The sequence below is a fragment of the Zeus faber genome (assembly GCF_960531495.2).
Source record: "Zeus faber genome assembly, chromosome: 2".
Classification (NCBI taxonomy): Eukaryota; Metazoa; Chordata; class Actinopteri; order Zeiformes; family Zeidae; genus Zeus; species Zeus faber.
Window position 1 is genome coordinate 8,860,108 of NC_137189.1, and position 20,951 is coordinate 8,881,058.

Below are 20,951 nucleotides of genomic sequence, written 5' to 3' on the forward strand. Positions count from 1 at the left end.
TATCTGTCTGTCTGTCTGTCTGTCTGTCTGTCTGTCTGTCTGTCTATCAGTCTGGCTGTCTGTCTGGCTGTCTGTCTGCATATCTGTCTGTCTGTCCATTCGTCCAAAGTCAAAGAGTCAAAATATAGAATAAACTAAATAAAACACTAAGTTTCCAGCGACACAGACCTTGAGCCTCTCACTCTAATCCTCCAAAGCAAGATATTGGTGTAAGCCGGTAACTCAACATTTTAAACCAGCAACTGATCTGCACACACACACAGTCCAAAATTAACTTATTGGCCGGTCTGCCAATGGCTGCTAAACTGAGAGAATTTACTCCCATACCCCATTTTATGGTTCTGCCAAAGCCAAATTCTTTGCACATTTGGTGCTTGCTGTGTGTTTGTTCTGGACCCTGTGAATACACAACCAACTCCAGTACCAATTCATATCTGGGAACATCAAGCTTCTGTCCATTGGACAATCAACGCCCACGAACGGCCAAGGATTTCAACTCGTTCCTCCTTCCCTTGGAATATCATTGGGAAATTGAGGCAGCAATTTCAACATTTTTTGTGCCCTACCCTAAACGTAGCCTCACATGATCATCTAATAAATTTGGCTGAAAATGCAGGGTTGCACTGTAAATTATAATGACTCAGTGCTCGTTATGCATTTACAGGGTCTCCACAATCTGCATGTTTAATTACTGCATTTGCACGCATCTGCTATACTTCCATGGGGATCATTCATTGTAATTTGTCAAATGGATGCACGAGGAGACGCCCAAAGGGGGACGCACAACAGGGATTTTTGGGGATCCCTTTGGGAGACACCATTCCTGCGTCTGATCGCAAGATTGTATGAATGGTACCTAAATGAAATACGTGCAAATAGCACCGGCGCACAGAGACGCTTTTTGCGTGGCAGTGCAGTTAGGGGTGAATTTCAACGTTTGCGGCTGCTTTTTGAATTCAGTGCTTGCTTTTCCTCTTATTTGTGCCAGTTGAGCCGTCGCAGAAGCTGCGCAGTTCTTATTTGAATTTGCCCCAAAGTGTGATCCTTGTCAAAGTCCGACCATTTGCACAGGACAGAGGAGTAACGTAAGAGAGAAAGTAAACTTGTTGAAGGGTGGATTTTGGGTTTATAGATATTGGTTGGTTTGTCAAGAGTATGTGTGTGTGTGCTTGCATGCATGCATGCGTGCGCGCGTGTGTGTATGTTAGACCCTCTGTGCTTCATTAGTAGTGTTTAGTGCCGTGTTAATCCCCCTCCGTTGCGACCTCAGATCCCCTCTCCGTCTGTCAGCCTCCCAATGGGCCACGTCTCAAGGATGTTATCTCACTGTGACGGACAGATAGATAGATAGTTGTTGATCCAATCGCTTCTCAATTTTTTTGTATATTTCCATTTTTTCTAGTTTCTATTTTATTGCTCTATTGTTATTGCAGTGTATGCGTTAATATGTCGCTGATGTATGTCCCACCTCTGAAGCCGGAGTAGAATAGATGGTGCTGCTGCCAACGCTAGAAGACAAATATAATTTTTAAAAATGGCTTTTGTTCCATTGTTTTATGACCAACATCAAATTTGCTCCATGGGTCAAGTCCCAAAGCCATTACAAGCTGTAGTGCCCAGGAACATTGGCTCAGAGTGTGGCTCGCTTTGCAAAGCACCGTCCCCAATTATTTTGACTCCCTCCCACAGGGCGTTCATGGGTCATTAAACGTATTAAAGTATTACATCAATTTAGCTAAAGATGAAGGCCTTAAATGGTGATTAAAAAGTATAACATAAAGTCTTAGAAAGGGAGAAATTGATGAAATAAATTATCAAATAAAATGTAACAAAACAATTAGCATGAATATTATTTGATTTGAAGTCAAAATGAAGGCCTTAAATTGTATTTAAAATAGGGTAACATAATAATGTTACATAATAATATGTAATAAGATATTTAAAATTATATAAATGATATTATAAATAAATTAATATAAATTAAATTAAAAACATTTGCATGCAGTCTTGAAATCTGCAGTCTGTAATCTTGAATTGTATTTAAAAGATAATGATAACAATAGTAGTAATAATCATAATCATAATAATACTAATATATTTATTGAAATGTAATAAGAACATGTGTTTTCATAGTGCTCGTCTTTTGCTCTTGATCTGTTTTTAAGTATTTGATTTTCATGTTTTTCATTCATCAAGGATAATGCACATACAACAAACAGTTATACCAATAAAACAAACATCTGCCTGACAAGATTTTTTTTACATATATTTTTGTCATATATTTCAAAATGTCTTGGCTGACCCCCCACCCCCCCGTCCCGACCCGACCCCTCCCACCTCTCTCTCTCTCTCTCTCTCTCTCTCTCTCTCTCTCTCCCTCTCTCTCTCCCGCTCTCAGGTGGTCATCAACTACTCCATCGTGAAGGGGTTGAAGTACAACCAGGCCACGCCCACGTTCCACCAGTGGCGGGACGCGCGGCAGGTCTACGGCCTCAACTTCGCCAGCAAGGAGGAGGCCACCACCTTCTCCAACGCCATGCTGTTCGCCCTCAACGTCCTCAGCTCGCAGGACGGAGGTGAGTGGGCGTTCCCCGCGCCACGTAACCACGCCCCCGTCTACTGGCGGCGGTGCAAGATTCGCAAACGATCCACCCGTTGCTGAACCGACTTTTAAGTGAGTCGGGAGCCGGGAGTCACTCCGGCAAAGGAGATGACGTTCGTTCCGTTTGATTTGGTTTTGCGGCCGGAAGTCCGACTGAATCAAATGGATGAGGAGTCGGATTCAATGAATCCCTTTCGAAATTGAACGGATGTTTTTACCGAGTCACTCGTCAAGAACCAAGCCGAACCTTACCTCGCTTTCTACTAAACTCCCCTTTCCTCGTTTTCCCTTGTCACCAACGAGCGCACAACTTTTTTTCCAATCGACCAATCACAGATCAAATGGGGCGGGACTTACTAGGTCAACCTCAGAATGTGAATTGAGTGGGGTGAGCTGGCGTTTTTGGGTCAATTGGAAAACTGTCGAATAAGCAATATGTTGATATTTCAATCTAACAAACTCAACCATAGCAGCCATTGAGGCTGACGGCGTCATCTGACTCATTGAAACTGGGAGCAGACACAGGCCCCTAACCCAGCCTTCAGGAAGCATTATCCTTTTAGTTGATTCTAAAGATTGTGATTTTTTGGATTTTAGCACGGTGCTTCGTGATTGGCCGGAATCTGTGCGCCAATATGCTGATGGTCTGTGGTAGGCTTGGAGTCTGACAGACGGTGAGGAGGGATGCGCACCAGTAAATACCTCTAATGAAGGTTAAGAGGTCATAGACAGATTTGACAAGAGACACTCACACACTCACACAATAACTGACTTTTTTCTCCTATTCACTGCCGGAACAAATCAGCTCCTCAGTAAATTCATCTCACTTAGCTTAATTGCACTACTACTTACACCTCGCAGTCACAGAGCATCTCACCCACTCACGCAGGAGCCGATTTATGGGCCCTCGGTCAGCAGGGTGGCATAAGGGCCGATTGGGATTCGCAGATGGAGCTCGCCTGACCACACGCAGCAAAGTTCTTTTCATCATCCCAATGGCGGTCAATTTGGGGCCACGAGGGGTTTCCGAAATACCCGGGGTCGGGCGTTAATAATACACCGCGAACCTATAAGGCAGGCTTCCAACACCCCTCTTTGCACCTGAACCTGTCACCGTTCCCTGAATCACTTCCCCGGGTGTCGGAGCCAGATTTTTACGACCATCCTCGACCTATACACATCTCCTGATAGGGAATGTTTCGTCTTCTTGCAACTGAAACTCCGGAGAGGATTTCAGTAGGAGGTTAAATAGAAAAAACTTGGGGAGTTCATTTGGGTTAAGAACTTGGGAGACTTGGGAGACTTGGGAGCGGTTTGTTCTGTTTCATGTGACGCCGTGGAAACGTAATCTGAAGGCGTTCATACATGCTTTAGTTTTCTGGCTCTCATCGGCCATATCCCTCCTTTCATATTAGGGTTTTATCCTCACTTGGTTATGGATACTAGGATATCTTATTATTATTACAGTGAAATGAATGTCATAGCTCCGTGAAGAAAACTGACCGTCGCCATGATGCAACTTTACTCAGAGCGAGAGCTGCTTTCTGCAGAAATTGTAGGGTGCTGCATTGAGAATAACAATATTTCTTTGAATGTTGTAACACAATAATATGACATTATCATTCATCATTACCATACATGCATGTTTAATGAATATGTACAACAAGTGTATACAAATTTTAATCAAATGCAATGAATATTTATTTTGGAATAGTTTGGTTATCCACCAAGTGCGTGGTGTAAAGCGACCAAATGTGTCTGAAACTGGAATGAATGCAGCTCATATTGTGCGTGGGCCCCCTACTGGTGACGGAGCGTATTACAGGTGCATCAGCAGTGATAGAGCACTAATAAAGGTTTTGTTGGAGTTGTGGAGTGGGTGTTAGAACGATAGTCTTCTCCTTAATAATTACAGTTAAGAAAGTTTGATATTTCCATGCTTCCATTTCCAAATGAATGTAGTCACTAGCAAGTTGGCTTCTGGAAACAATGAATTGAGTCCCTGAAACAGCAGCGTTTCGTTTCATGGACTAATTCAAAGCTCGCTTTAGGGAAACATCACAGAGAAAAATTATAATAACATGAGAAGATTTATTTTCCAAAGCTGAGTGCATGAGATTTATTATTATGTTTGTTGTTCTCTCTCCCTCTCTCCCTCTCTCTCCCTCGCTCCCTCTCTCCCTCTCTCCCTCTCCCTCTCTCCCTCTCTCTCTCTCTCTCTCTCTCTGTCAAACAAATTCACAAACAACATGGTTTACTGTCATATGGTCATCCCTGGAGTGTGGGGATGCCGAAGAGTGATGTGCGGATGGCTCGACAATGAGAGAATGAAAGAGAATGAAAGAGAGGAGGAGAGGCTCTGGGCTCCTTCCAAGCCGCAGCCGTTGTGTTTCCCCTGTTTCCCTTTTTTCGGCGTCTTAATTACAATACTAGAGTCAGTGAGACGAGCTCCCCTGTTTCCAGAAGCTCCTTTCATCCATTTCATAATAAGTCACAGAAACAAAGATGCGCCAGTAACAGCAGCCACACACATGCACACACACACACACACGCACGCACGCACACAAGCACACACACACACACACACATGCACACACACAAGAAATAGACATAGATATGCTGGATAGATATCCTCCTAAGTACGATAGGTAAAACTGAATTCCAAGAAATAATCCACATACAGATTAATGCACACTGCAGTGATCCCATGCCTACAATCTAAATTTAGTTTGTTTTCCAAGGGAAGTAGATTTTATTTCCCCCTTATACAGTAAACGCTCCTCCTCGCTCCTCGTCCACACACACACACACACACACACACACACACACACACACACACACACACACACACACACACACACACACACATTTACAGGAGCGTTACATATTTAGTTGGGTGTGTGTGTGTTGAGTCGCTTATATAACGTGTTCACACCCCGGAAAAGCATCAATATGTAATTTTCCAAACCAGCCAAAGTCCCCTTTTACATTGGAGTTTCGGAGGATTAAATGTGGTTTTTTTTTGTGGCATTTCTTCACACGGGGTCAGAGAGAAGGCAGGGATGATGTTGGGGCACTCGTGTTCTGGGTTGTTCCACCGGGTCAAAGAGGCTGGATTTTTTTACTTTACCGTTCCATTATTTGGGATGCACCTTGGATGCATGCAGAGCTTCTGAATCATTAACGCTGCTCGCTGCACGGCTGTTGCTGCCTGCAGGTGTAGGTTACCAGGAGATGACAGGTGATACCGGGGACGGATGGAGGAGAGGAGGTAGAAGAGGAGGAGGAGGAGGAGGAGGAGGAGGAGGAGGAAGGGTAGCCTAGAGTGGGCAATGGTCAGCAGGGAGTGGGTCTGTCAGTGCTTCTGCCTCTGCTACAACCGATTCTTCCTCTTCACCATGTCATGTAGGTAGAGAAAACTGTGTGTGTGTGTGTGTGTGAGTGTGTGGGGGGGGGCTTTAATTCCTCTGTCCATGACATCCGTGTCTCCTTGTCTCTTGTGATGTTGCCATTGTAAAAATAGTCATTGGGGTACGTTGTTGCACAGAGGGATATATTGGATATACGGTGCATGAAAGGTGTAGGCTATTAAAGTACGTTATTGTGATGCTGACAGACTGATTATGTGCTGCCCATTAACTGATTCTCTGTATTGAAATATATGAGGTGGTAAAATTGCAGACAGGTTACTTTTTTATTACATTATTACATTCGATTATTACATTACGCGCTCTTACATTATTATTTATTTTTGTCACTCTAAGTCAGGCACTTGTCGTACTATCTTGGTGGATATTACAGCTCGGCACACCCTGTGTCCTTCCTGCATCAGGGTTTCTTAACTCTTCCTCTGGGGTTTGTTGCCATTGATGTACCTCAGTAATAGTTCCGAAGTCGGAAAACCTATATGTCCTCATGTGTCCAGCGTGCTTGTTGTGTTGATGTGTGCGTGTGAGAAAGAGGTCTTGGCTCATTTGTATTTCTGCGGTTTGAAAAATGTGTGTGTTTTGTGTGCTTCCACACTGAGTTTATGTGTAGCTTTCCATCCAAACGTGTTGGAGTCATGTTTGGTCCTTTGTAACTTGATCGATGGCGGCCACGGGCGTCACTGACTCACCACCAATGTGTCAGGTGTACTAGATCATGATCCTGGTGCATCTAAGGGAATCGTTTTAACACAGTTGGACTTAAGAATAACCTAAGATTCAATACCTTTGACAATGGAGCCCATTCATTACTTAAAGAATCCGTTCCTAGCCCTTCAGCTTGATTTAGCAAAAGCTCCTTGCTAAGTATTATGATTATGATTATGATTATGATTATGATGATAATAATAATAATAATAATAATAATAATAATAATAATAATAATAATAATTTACTATGTATATATATAATATATAATTAATAATTAATTGTAATTAATAACAATGCAAAAACATTATTATTATTATGATAATAATAATAAATTCTTAGTATATGTAAATGTACCTAGCAAAATAAACTCAATCTGATTCTGATTAACAGCAATAACAATCTATTTGTTTTGAACAACTATGGGCTTTTGGGAAGACTTGGTGTTAGGATTTATTTGTCGCAAAAGCCAAAAGAAATCAAATCATTTGCCATGGAACGTAGAAAATGCCTCCGCTTAAAAAAAACATGTGACCATATCAGGAACTATGGATTTTTCAACTATAGATTATTTCTCTCAGAGACCAATTTCCCTGGACAGTATGTAGAAGTATGTTTGAATAAAAATATGGTCTGAGAATTAATCTGTCTGCTCTATTAATTCTAAAAGAGGCTCTTTGAAGGACAGCTAAATTAACATCCCTAAGGTCACACATGAATAATGTCAAATTGTACATATTTCTGAACTTTACAGTCATCCCTTCCAGCCACATCCATTGAGAATTTCCTGTTTCCAATTAAAGTGTGTTTGCTCATAGAAGATACCTCACTTACCATAATGCAGCTTTTCTCTTAGTCAGCATAATTATAAGCCTTTTGTTGGTACAGTAGCTTGGACTTCACCTGACTGAGCACGCACACACACACACACACACACACACACACACACACACACACACACACACACACACACACACACACACACACACACACACACATTCTTGTACTGGTATCAAAGTGATAAGTCTGAGACTGGTAAGTCAGGCCCCATGTCCCTGGTGCACTTCTAAATCAAAAAATACTCAATTAGGAGACTGGTCTCACAAATATCAACATCAAAACAAATGTACACACACACACACACAGACACACACACACAGACACACACACACACACACACACACACACACACACAACCCAGATGTTTAGTGTGTGTATCATGTGTGTGTGTGTATTGCCATGTAAATGAGATAAGACAGATGCAAGTTACTGAAAATTGGGCAGGTGAGACGCTACTTGGGTTTCAGTGAAAGAAACCAAATATTAGATGGCACTGTGTGTGTGTGTGTGTGTGTGTGTGTGTGTGTGTGTGTGTGTGTGTGTGTGTGTGTGTGTGTGTGTGTGTGTGTGTGTGTGTGTGTGTATCATGGGGGACTTGGTTTCCTGTCCTGTATTATGAATCCACTGGAGAGTTGTTTATCCCCAGTGGACACCGAGTGTAACACGAGTGGACACATCTGCCGTGGGCCGGGTACAGATAGCGTTCTTACCAGGGGACGACCATTCATAAATGTGGGCTTTGTTTGGTCTGCTTTGGACAGCAGCACTGCTGTCTGTTTGCACCAGCACAGTCCATTACATAATGTATGATGGAGTGATCATCAGATTAAACTAATGGACACTGTAGATTAATACCGATGGATTGAAGAACATAAAGTGTGTGGGGGTGAAACTGACATATAAGTGATGATGAAAGAATGCTTGCTTTTAAGAGCATTTTTAGCACATTATTGAATACTTTTTTTTGTGCCCATTTACAGGAAAACCTACAATTGTCTCCAACTCTGCTACAGCTCTAATACAACTCTATTACAGCTAGATTTCAACTCTATTACAACTATTTTAGATCTATATTACAACTTTATTACAGTTATATTATGACTATTACATCTCTAATACAACTCAATTGCAGCTCTATTACAACTCTATTACTTCTGTACTACAACTTTATTACAACTCTATTACAACTCTTGTAGATCTTTATAACAACTTTATTACAGCGCTATAACAACTATATTACAACTTTAATGCAACTCGATTACAGCTCTATTACAACGCTTTTACATCTCTATTACAACTCTAATACAACTCAATTCCAGCTCTATTACAACTCTATCATAACTACTACAACTCTTTTACAACCCCAGTGAATGAAGTACACTGAAGTGTTATCTGACAGTATACTTATTATATATTTAATATTCCCTTCATGTATTCACAATTAATATACTCGAGTTCTGTTAAAATGAAACCACTTGCACTTTGCACTTTAAACAAGGATTCTAAAGTACAGCTTTAGTTAGTTCAATGTTGCAATATACTGTACCTTTTTATAAGTGTACTTACTCTACACTTACAGCATATTAATGACTACTATACTAAAGCTGTACTTTAAATTAGTACATAAAAGTAGATAAGAACTCGGAAAAAATGCACTTCAAATACACTCAAGAAGAAAAGTAGAAATGGGTAGAAATAAACTTTTAACACACTTTATATATTAAAAACATACTTTCAGTACGTCAAAAAATACTTGTTTTTTCACTTGGGAACTCTAAATCCCAGACAGTTTTTGGTCTTGGATGACACTGTTTTCCACTGATATTCTAGTGAAAAAGAAAAATCTACTTTTTTTTCCCACTTCACTCCTATTACAGCACAGTTATTTGGCTTTGATGACGCTGTTTTCCACTGATATTCCAGGACAGGAGTGACATTTTACCTTTATATCATCATTCACCTTCATCTCCCCGTCTATAGGTCCAGCTGTCCAGCGCCAAGTCCAGAACGGACCGACCACAGACGAGCTGGAGGTCCAAAGAGCAAGGTAACGTTGTTTTGGGAATTACACAAACCCAACGTACGGAAATCATCAATGACAAACGAAAAAGAAACCGAGGTTAATCACATGTGAACACCAAGGTATTTTCTTTTTAGTATTGAAATTGCTCGTCTAGGGCTCCCACTGTAGACAAAATGAGGTTAGCATGGTTGGAACTCATTATAGCATCCGTTATCTGTCGCAGGATTTCGACTGAACCTGCAGTGAACCTCGCTGCGCGGCGCTGAGGATTAAGAGTATGAACGTGCAGTGGTGATGTCTGACAACCTGTCAGCGGGCGAGACAGAGAGAGAGAAAGACGCCTGTCGCCTGTCCTTATTCACCTCTTTTATTAGTTCTCTCCCTCTTTCTGTCTGTCTCGCTTCATCCCTGTGTACCTTCTGTCTCCTCGGTGCTAGTGGCGTTTTAGAGCCTGATTAGAGATGCAGGATATTTGATGCAGCGTCGCCGATTAAGCCGCCATAATTGATTTCACTGCAGCTCGTACTCTCCTCCCTTGCTTGATTCTGCAGCGGCTTTTCTCAAAACGTCCGGAAATTGTATATGTTTAGAAGTGCCGCAGCAGCAGCACTTCTGTGTTTGCCTCTTTGGTGTACCGGCACTTCTCACAAGCTGCCGGTCTCTGTCCTGCCCTCTCCAGTGGATAACTCAAGTGGACATATTGTAAAATATATCATATTTTATTGAGTCGGAGAACATTTTCTTTTCAGTTAGGCTATCAGTCATGGCATGCCATGATGTCATTGACCATTTATGGAGATGAACGGGTGATTTTGTTAGATCGTGGGCGTCCGTGTTTGCGCTTTCTATTTGGCACCTTTTTGGTGGAAACATCTTCTTTGCCTCATTATCTATTCCATCAGTTCTGTTCCATCCATTGGTAAAAGCTCCTGCCCGCGCTCTGGTTCCGGTGGATTTGAAACTCCAAGTTCGTATCGGCTCCAGAGGCAGCCGGAAGTGATGCCACGGTCTGTGGGAACTTGGAAAACACGTCGATAGCCCTCATGTTAGCATCAAACCTGCAGAGTAGTTCAAAACAATGTTTTACTGTATGTTTTAAAATAGATAATGATCTTCAGAAAGGGAACGTTGTTCAATGTTAATGGTACGTGCCACCATGTTGCTGTGACTTCAGGTCTGTTTTCTTGGTAAACTCGGGCGTGAGCGATCAGCTCTGAAATTCCAACTTAAATGGCAACTTAAATATAGCGCCAACTAAAATATAGTCCCCCACCAACATGTGAATAAGGGGAGAACCAGCACATTTTTTTCCACGTCAAGCATTATTTTCTTTGCAAAAATTGACAAAAAGAACAGTAAACTACTACCAATAAAGAAAAAGTTATATGCATCCTATGATAATAGGAATTCTGTATATCATGGAAACAACTGGAGATATTTTAGTACTGATCATTTTCATTTCTACACATAAAAAAACATGGGCTCAAAGTTACAAAACAAATTATGGTTAAAAGTCAATACATTTCTGTGGGGACGGTGTGGTTTGAGAGGCCACACCTGTCTTGGGTCTAGGTAATTGGGCTCATGATCAGGGTAAGCTAATCAATAAGCAACAGGTAAAACCCCCATCCCTCCACACACACAGGATGAGGAGCCCTTGTCATGACATGTTTTACATCTGCTCCAGGCTTGTTCCACGTAGCCCACTCTTTACAATAAAACTGGTGTGTTTTCAACTCCATCGTCTGTGTCACTGTGCCGGAGGGCCCTGGAAATGCTACTCGGGTGGCGTGTGATAGGCGGACCTTCCACAGTTTCAATTTCAATTCGACAAACAGTAACACCAAATAAAATCAGCAATGTGTGATGATGATGGTCCGTAGGCTCCTTCCCAGAAAGGCTGGGAAGGTTGATTTGGCCATTTAATGAGCAAAGCTTCAAGCTCCTGCAAATTGTGTTTCATTGTTTTATATATCTTACTATTTTATATACTGTACATTTTTAATCGATTGATATAATTTTTTTTTTTTATAAAAATGTATATATTTTAATACATTTATATTATATATTTGAAATATGCTGGTGGGATTTGCATGAATTACTGCCTTTGTAAAATCAAAATTGATTTTATTAGGGGTCATTTTATTTTTATTGTTATTAAATTTTTTTTATAGTTTTCTGTTATTTTCAGGATATTTTTCTTGTTTATCATTACTGTCTGCAATTTCTCCATATACACATTTTTCCATAAATTGCCATTTTCTTTGTAATCCATTTATCTATCTAATTATCTATCTATCTATCTATCTATCTATCTATCTATCTATCTATCTATCTATCTATCTATCTATCTATCTATCTATCTATCTATCTATCTATCTATCTATCTATCTATCTATCTATCTCAATAACCCTGATGTTTAATAAGTCCTCTCAAGTACTTTTAAAAATGTTTAAAAAAAAAGTTTCAAGTCCAGGTTCCACAGTCAGAACCACCGTAAGGAAGTTAGGGGAACAACATACAGTAAAGCTGCAGGAAACAAACAGTCACTGCAGAAATTAAAAGCTGTTGTTGCTCCAGAGTAAGAAGCTGAAACTCAGAAGGAAGAAAGATTCTCCGACCGGTAGTTTTTTGCTCTGCAAGCTCCATAAAATGTAAAATATCATGATATTCTTTTTTTTTTTTAATACCTTGATATCAACCATTTGAGGATATTTTGGAGGATGGCTGTCAGTGCTTTTGTAAGATATTTACACACAAGAATAAATCATTAATAACGTGGATATCATGAGCAAGCAGTTAGAGGCGCTGATAAGAACATCTAGAGTCTAGAGGTTCCACAGTCCAGAACCTCCACTGCTCCACTTGTGAGAGGAATTGTTGTTGTTGTTTTTTTAACTATTATTATTTTGAATATTTACAACGGAGGAGGTCTCATATCAGGGTGTAAAGTGTGGAAGTCTCTGGTGACGGAATATGTTTCCTCTGTGTCGCTGCAGGCAGATGATGGAGCAGCAGCAGCAGATGCAGGCGCAAATGGAGCGGGAGCGACGATCCTCCAACTCAGGTACACAGGACTATTCCCAAAATCACAATCGTGTGAAAGAAATCTAGACAATACTATATTTTGTGTGATGTATACATTATAACATTGGCGTAGCGTGTATTCATTCAAGATGATGACCACTTTCATTGACATTCCATGTCCATTCCATTGGCTATTGCATATTTTACAAGTCGCTGTGCATTTTTCACTGTGGAGCGTAAGTCCACCTGAAGAATCTATTCAAAAGAGCTCTCGACAATTTAGAGAATTATTTGAGAACTGCTTGGAGTAGTTTAAGACTATAATAATATGTGAACAATCATTTGAGAGAAATAATGATTGAAAATCATTTGCTGAAGATTGATCATAATCCTTCAGTGTATCAGAACTGATAACCAAAAACTGAAATAGAGTATTTCTGTATTCATTTATTATAATTTATTATAATATTTATTATTTATTTGTAATTTGTAATTTGCTTAGTTGGTTTGCTTTTTTCTTAATGATGTTATAATAATAATAATAATAATTATTATTATTATTATTATTATTAATAATAATAATAATAATAATAATAATAATAATAATAATAATGATAATAATAATAATAATAATAATATTAATATTAATAGAAATATCATTATTATTTTCGTTTTTATTTTAGTATTTTTATTTTTTTTTACTATTTCTACTATTATTATTTGATTGCCTTCTTTTCCTCTTTGTAAATCACTGAGCTGCATGTTTAGTATGAAAGGTGCTATACACATAATTCTCATTATATGTCTTATGTCAGATATTTTGCCATCAACTCTTACTGTGACTTAACCCTTATTCTGTGACAACACCTTTAAAAACACAGAATACACTTGAATTGATCTCTCTCTCTCGAGCGGGCGGGTGGGGAAGTGGCGGGGCCCTGGGGGAGGGCCATCTGTGGCAGGGTGACGAGGCACGCTGCCGCGGCGCCCAATGCTGCTGTGACGCAGAATGCTGCTGTGATGGTTACTGTTAACATGACGGAAAGTGCTAATGTGACGGACAATGCCAATGTGACGACTGAAGTCCATGATGAATTACGGTCTCAGACGGCAGGTCGGTGACAGACTCGGAATGCATGTCGGTGACAGACATGTCAGTGTCGGACTCCCAGGCTCCACATGGAGACCTGTATACCTTGGTTGAAATAGAGGGGTTCCTAGACGCCACGTTTGGAAAGTCTGTTAAAGTCACAGATTATTTCCCTGATTCGGGGAAGTTTATTAAGACGGTGGCCTCGCTCAGGAAGTCAGCCGGGTCAGGGTCGGATGTTAAAGAAGATATCGGCTAAAGAAACACGTGACGGCTATCCGGAAAGAGAACCGTCGTACAGGCTTGGGGAAACCCGGCCATACCCGGGTGTTAGGATGGCTGGTCTCGACTGGGTGTTCACTCTCCTTTTGCTAGTTTTCGCGACTGTCTCCCTCTTCTCTCCCACACATACTCCAATGCATAAGCTCAGGATTGGCTCTTTAAATATCAATGGTGGGAGACAGCAGCAGAGGAGGGCTCTGGTTGCGGTATTATTTCAGCAGAGGAAGTTAGACGTGATATTTCTGCAAGAGACACACAATGACGCAGCCATCGAGGTAGACTTGGCCCGGGGGTGGGGGGGGGCAGCTGTTTCTAAGCCATGGGACTAACTTCAGTGCAGGGACCGCGATCCTCCTTTCGAGGGGGTCAAACATCAGGGTTCTGGCCAGCACCGAGATAGAAGCGGGTAGAGCTCAGATGTTCAGGGCGGACATTATTCTTCATTCATGTTTACGCTCCCACCCTGGGCTCGCAGAGGGTGGAGCTGTTTGAAAAATTGCAGGAAACATTGCGGAGGGGGGTTCAGGCTGACTATGTTGTAATGGGTGGGGACTGGAAGTGTACGCTGGACTATGGTCTGGATCGGACCGGTGAGGAACCCCACGGGGTCTCTTCTGCCTGTCTGTCTCGCCTCACTGCTCGACATGACCTCATAGACACATGGAGAATGAAACATGCAACAGACAGACAGTATACATGGGTGAGGGTTTCAGACGGTAGGGTCAGTGCGGCTCGGCTTGACAGACTTTACGTATCACAAACACTCAGTCCCCGGGTGCTAAGCAGTTCCATCCACCCTGTGGGCTTCACGGATCATCACCTTGTCACTCTGGAGCTGTGCTCCGCACCCGGCCCCAGCCATTCTTCTTATTGGCATTTTAATGTAAAATGTCTCCTCGACGCCACGTTCTGCAGTAGTTTTAAATCATTCTGGGATGGCTGGAGGAGCAGGGAGGGGGCTTTTAGCTCCTTGGGTCAGTGGTTGGAGGTGGGCAAAGCACAAATCCGTGTCTTCTGCCAACGGTATTGTGCTCACTCCACCCGCAGGGTTAGGGAGACCATAGACAACCTGGAGCAGGAGAGCAGGGACATTGAGGGTGGCCTCCTTCGTGGCAGTACCCCTGTGGGTGGGAGGCTGCAGGAGAAGAGGCAGGGGCTGCACACTTTCCTCCGGGAGAGAGTACGGGGCACCATGGTCAGGGCTCGGTACATCGGCATCAGGGACATGGACGCCCCCAGCTCCTATTTTTTCAACCTGGAGAAGACGGTTCAGCAGTCCAGGCAGATGGCCTGTCTCCGTCTCCCGGCCGGCAGGGTGACCACCTGCCCGGCGGAGATGAGGGTCCACGCGGTGGTCTTCTACACCACCCTATTCAGGGCGGAGGGCTGTGATCGAGAGTGTGCTGCGGAGCTCCTTCAGGGGCTGCCTCAGCTGGGGGTCGGGGAGCGAAACGCCTTGGGCGCTGCCATTGGAATGGAGGAGTTCACCTCTGCTGTCTGCCAGCTGGCGACTGGGCGCGCTCCTGGGAATGACGGTCTGCCTCCAGAGTTCGACAAGCATTTCTGGGGCCTGTTAGGTGAAGATCTAAACCGGGTGCTGCTGGAGTCCGTGCGGACTGGTACGCTACCAGTTTCCTTGCAGCAAGCAGCCCTCTCTCTCATACCCAAGAAAGGGGACTTGGCCATGGTCAAAAACTGGAGACCCGTTGCACTGCTTTGCACCGACTACAAACTTTTCTTGATAGTCCTGGCAAATAGGCTGAAGGGAGTTTTAGGGCTGTTGATTTCCATGGACCAATCTTACTGCCTGCCGGGCAGATCTATTAAGGACAATTTGTTCTCAATGAGAGATTTGTTTGACCTGTGTAATTTCAATAACATCGATGTGGGTGTCTTATTCCTTGACCAGGAGAAGCCTCCTGAGCTACCAGGGGGCCTGAGGTGGGGAACGAGGGGAATGATGGTTTTGAGGGTGTTTTTGGGCTCGGAGCAGTACCAGATGCAGAACTGGGCTGGTGTTGTGGAGAAGGTGTGTGCCAGACTGTCCAGGTGGAAATGGCTGCTACCCCAGTTGCCTTACAGCGGGAGGGTACTAGTTGCTAATAACTTTGTGGCCTCGACCTTATGGCACCAACTGACCGTTCTGCATCCACCCGGAGGCCTGCTAGAAGAGATCCAGCAGGCCATCGTCAACTTCTTCTGGTCCGGTCAGCACTGGATTAGAGCTGCAGCCCTCTATCTGCCGGTCCAGGATGGGGGTCAAGGCCTCATTGACGTTGCATCCAAGGTCAAAGCGATCCACCTCCAGACGGCGCAGAGGCTGTTTTAGGTTGTGGACTGCGTTGGCTGGACACAGCAAAGGTGCTGCTGAGGCGTGCGGGTCGCCTCTCTTATGACAAGCAGCTGTTTCTGCTGTGGACCGAGGGGATGGACTTGACAGGGTTGATTCCTTTCTATCAGTCAGTGCTGCAGTCGTGGCAGGTTTTTAAGGTCTACCGTGACACCACGTCTGCCCCTGGGATGTGGCTGTTTGGGGAGCCTTTGTTTGGGATTCCCCTGCTAGACTCCGGCCTCCTTTCCTCCTCCAGCCTGCGCTCCAGCTTGCTCAAGGCAGCAGCAGCCCATGGGGACAACTGGCATAAAGTCCTCCAGACTGCTGCACAGGTTGGTGGATGAAGTCCGTGCTTCACTGCCAGTGGCCTATAGGGTTTTTATTGACAGCCGTGCTCTGCCTGACCAATGGGACAGTGAGGGTGAGGTTGCGTGCCCTTTGCTGTCGGTCTCTCCGGCTGTGCAGTGGGAGGAGGAGCAGGACAGCCTCCTGACCTTTGCCATTCCCAAGCCTGTACAAGCCCCCCATCGACAAGCGGGTGGTCGACCTCCAGTGGAGGATCGTGCATGGGGCTGTGGCCACAAACAGGTATCTGGCATGCCTGGACTCCACCACGGGGGCGGGATGCGTCTTCTGCTCTGAGAGGGAGTCGCTGCAGCACCTGTTTGTTCTGGGTCCTAGGCTGCGGGGGCTGTTCGGGCTACTGGAGCGGTGGGTTCGGGGCCTGGGGGAGTGTTTTTCCTTTAAGCTCTTTTTTTTTGGTCCTGTCTCCACTGTGTTAAACAAATCTGTCCATGTCCTGGTCAACACTGTTTCGGGGGTGGCCAAGCTGGCCATTTGGAAAAGCAGAAGGAACGCTGTGCGTGGTCAAGTAGACCCGGCCCAGATGACGATTGGTCTGCTCTCGGCCCGCCTCAAGGTGGAGTTTTAAGTTTTACAAACTGACCGGCAAATTGGACACTTTCAGGAGTGTATGGGGTGTTGGGGAGGTGCTGTGCTCAGTCCAGGATGATACCCTCATTGTTAACCTGTGATTCTTCCTGTGGTAGCTGTGATCTTTTTTCTCTCTCTCTCTCTTTCGCTCTCTCTCGCTCTCTCTCTAAACTGAACAAAGGAGGAAGTCTGAGCTACAAAGGGAGCTGTCCTTATAGTGAACAGCTGTCTCAAACCTGGTGAAGAAACCAACAGATCCCTGCGTACCTAGTTATCTCTGAAGAGAGATGTCTGTGCTCTTGCTGACTATTTTACCGGTTGACTGATTTGTCTCTGGTTTTTGTTATGTTTTTTTGGTTCCTTCGTGATAAAGTTGCTGCTGCTGTGACATGACTTACTGCAAATAAAGGAATCTTAAAAGTCAAGTCTCTCTCTCTCTCTCTCTCTCCCTCCAGGTTCTCCCTTCCAGGGCCATCCTGCCATTCTGTCCGTTGCTCCCCCGGTCGCTCCTCCCTCCATGAACATGGGTGGTGGTGGTGGCTGTGGCGGTCCGCCTCCCCCTCCGCCTCCCCCCGGCCCTCCTCCGCCCTCGGCCGGGGCGCCGCCGCCTCCCCTCCCTCCGCCGCTGCCTCTGGTGGGCGGAGGCGGGCACGGGGACGAGTCGCCCGCCCCCACGGGGCTCGCCGCCATGATCGCTGGAGCCAAACTGCGCCGCGTACAAAGAGTTAGACGCCAATTTATCATGAGTGTTTTTGACTTCTTTGGAGGTTCTGTTTGAGTCTCAAATTAGTGTTTCTGGCTAAAGTGGTTTGAAGTAATTTCAAACGGGTTGCTCCAGTATAGATGTCATCCCTTTTGGATGAAGACTTAAAAAAGTCCAATGAACAGATTACTAGAATGTGTGTGAACATGATAAGTTCTACACCATGTTGTAAAAATATTTAAATGTGAGAAGTTCAGTTATTATGGCGAATAGCCCTGGCTTGTGATTTGGAACGGTAGATACTGTATATACAGTGTATGTCCTTAATCCTGGGTGGGTTTCTAATCCCTTCATTATTTCAGCTGTTCCATCTTCCGCTTCCCTCTTCTCACCTCTCCTTCTAGCCTGAAGACATCTCTTCAGTCGCCAAAAACGATGCCAACCGGACGAGCGGAGGCAGCGGAGGACTAATGGAGGAGATGAACGCTCTGCTAGCGCGAAGGTCAGAGGATTCAGACGAGGGCGCCACACGCACTTTCGCCGGTTTCACCCGAGTTTCACCATTCCAATGTCCTCGGGCAGGACCCTTCACCCTCATTTTATCAAAATCCGAAGGAAATCGATTTGGCCAGAATACTTGTATACAGTATACCAAAATGTTGACTCGATTGATTGGTGTGAGATGTTTGAAATAAAAAAATGAAGTTTGTGAGGTCATTAGTTTGTGAAACTGAATAAGTTTAGTGTTGTGACTTGTGGCTTCTTCTTGCCCCCAGAAGGAAAGCGGCTTCAGAGAGACCAGAGGACAGCCAAAATGTGAGTGGAATGGGTGGATGGATGGATGGATGGATGGATGGATGGGTGGGTGGATAGACTGATGGATGAATGGATGATAGACTGATGGATGAATATGGACTCATGGATGGATGGACAGTCATGGACAGCCAAAGTGTTGATGGATGGACTATTAAATGGATGGATGGACTATTGAAAGGATGGATGGATGTATGTATGGATCGATGGGTGGGTGGATGGATGGACTCAGGGGTGGACGGGTGAATGGAGGGATGGATGGATATACTCATGGATGGATGGACTCATGGATGGATGGATGGACTCATGGATGGCCAGATGGAAGGATGGATGGAGGGATGGATAGACTGATGGATGAATGGATGATAGACTGATGGATGAATGTGGACTCATGGATGGATGGACAGCCAAAGTGTGGATGTATGGACTATTGAATGGATGAATGGATTGATATATGGATGGACTCATGGATGGATGGATGGATGGATGGATGGACTCATGGGTGGATGGATGGATGGTGGATGGAGGGGTGGCGGAAAGATGGATACAGTACATATTTAACCGACGTGTTTCCTTTCAGGACGACCCAAATTCTCCCTCGCCCAGCACCCGAAGTGGACACAACGCTACAGGTGGGACGACTCCTCGGACCACGTACACTAAAAGGATGAAACATCATTACGTTCAAATGAAGCTCTATAACCAGTCTGCGGGGTTCAGTAATGATGCTCAAACTTCAAGTCTCTGAATCGGGCGTGGAAAAGTCGCGCAGCCCATCCGTGATGTGTGTCTAACCCCTTTCCTCACCTTCCTTACTGTTATCCTCCAGACGCTGCCAAAAGGCCTTGGGACCGAGCGAACTCAGCAGAAAGGTCATCGCTGGTTTCCAGGTGAGCGCTGGAACCCCTTCAGCTGCGTTTTAATGTGGAGTCCTATGGTGCGTGCGAGTCATATTCTGGGATCCGGGATGGAAAATGAAGCTGCAGTTGCTCAGTAAAGTCCAGGATATGGATCCGGAGCGTGAAGGCACCGCACATAACATCACCTGTTTAACGACTGTTTCTCACGCAGGGTACGACCAGTGGGAAGCAGCAGCGACGCAGACGCCTTAGACCTTGACAGAATGAAGCAGGTACAACCTTTTCCTCCTCTTAAAATAACTCTTTACCATTAAGATGTGTGACGCTAAGATGTGTCGTTTCAGTTTTGTGAAGATGAATAATGAATAATGAATAATGTGATGATAAATGTATGAAATATGAGAACAGAACTGCAAAGACAATACCATTACATGTTTTATAAAGAATGTTCATTTGACTCATATTGTTGTCATATGAGAGGTTTTAAATAACTTCTACATCCTAAAACTTCTTTAACGAGTAACAATTTCGACTTTGTCACATTGAAGAGATAATATAATAATATATTTTTAAGCCTGACTCACTGTGTTTTTGCAGGCCAAATCGTCCAAAAAAGAAAAGAGTCAACATCTATTTTTTTACCTTCTCTCACCAGGAAATCTTGGAAGAGGTAGTCCGTGAATTGCACAAAGTAAAGGATGAAATCATTGATGGTATGTTTCTTGCTTTAAATAATCCTTTATCTTTTACTTCCGTTTTGAGAACATTATAAAGTTTCTAAGTTCCTTTGTGGGAGGCAGACCAAGAAATGCCAGGAAGGGAAAGCAGTACCGCATTAGCACCACTAGATAGCACTGCAAACGGGAAACCAGACGCTGAAATAATTTTATAAATTGATCAGTAATTTGGAAAGTGGTGAAATTAAAAACGCATTGTCGTGCACATTTACACAATATTAACAGTAAGATTTGGAGTTAGTAGTTAGTTACTTCACTGGAACAGCCAGACTTTCAGGAGTAGCTTGCAAATGTCTACTCTGCAGACCTACACACAAATTAAATAATAAAATAACTGCCATGTCATGTTATTATAGTATATTATTATGTCTAATTTGTTTTGCCATGTCCATACAGTAATACACACAATAAGTAGTTAATATTAGTAATACTGACTTTTCAATTCTTGAATTTCACCTGGTTTTCTGTTATTTATCAGTCTTCTCAGTAATGGATTTCATTATTCTAACCTCTAAAAGCTCTCTGTCTGTCTGTCTGTCTGTCTGTCTGTCTGTCTGTCTGTCTGTCTGTCTCGC

The 20,951-nt window shown here is 43.7% G+C and overlaps 1 protein-coding gene across 1 annotated transcript in view; it reads left to right on the top strand.

The window, feature by feature from the left end:
• evlb (Enah/Vasp-like b) overlaps window positions 1–20,951 on the top strand; it is a gene marked incomplete at both ends in the record, with an annotated part of 42,173 nt that overhangs the window by 21,182 nt on the left and 40 nt on the right. The window contains 10 exons of the mRNA XM_079996947.1: window positions 2,399–2,576; window positions 9,556–9,622; window positions 12,599–12,666; window positions 17,719–17,987; window positions 18,371–18,468; window positions 18,743–18,782; window positions 19,360–19,411; window positions 19,609–19,669; window positions 19,851–19,911; window positions 20,295–20,352. Of these exons, the coding sequence (XP_079853073.1) occupies window positions 2,399–2,576; window positions 9,556–9,622; window positions 12,599–12,666; window positions 17,719–17,987; window positions 18,371–18,468; window positions 18,743–18,782; window positions 19,360–19,411; window positions 19,609–19,669; window positions 19,851–19,911; window positions 20,295–20,352 (952 nt within the window). The remainder of the gene's footprint in view (window positions 1–2,398; window positions 2,577–9,555; window positions 9,623–12,598; window positions 12,667–17,718; window positions 17,988–18,370; window positions 18,469–18,742; window positions 18,783–19,359; window positions 19,412–19,608; window positions 19,670–19,850; window positions 19,912–20,294; window positions 20,353–20,951) is intronic.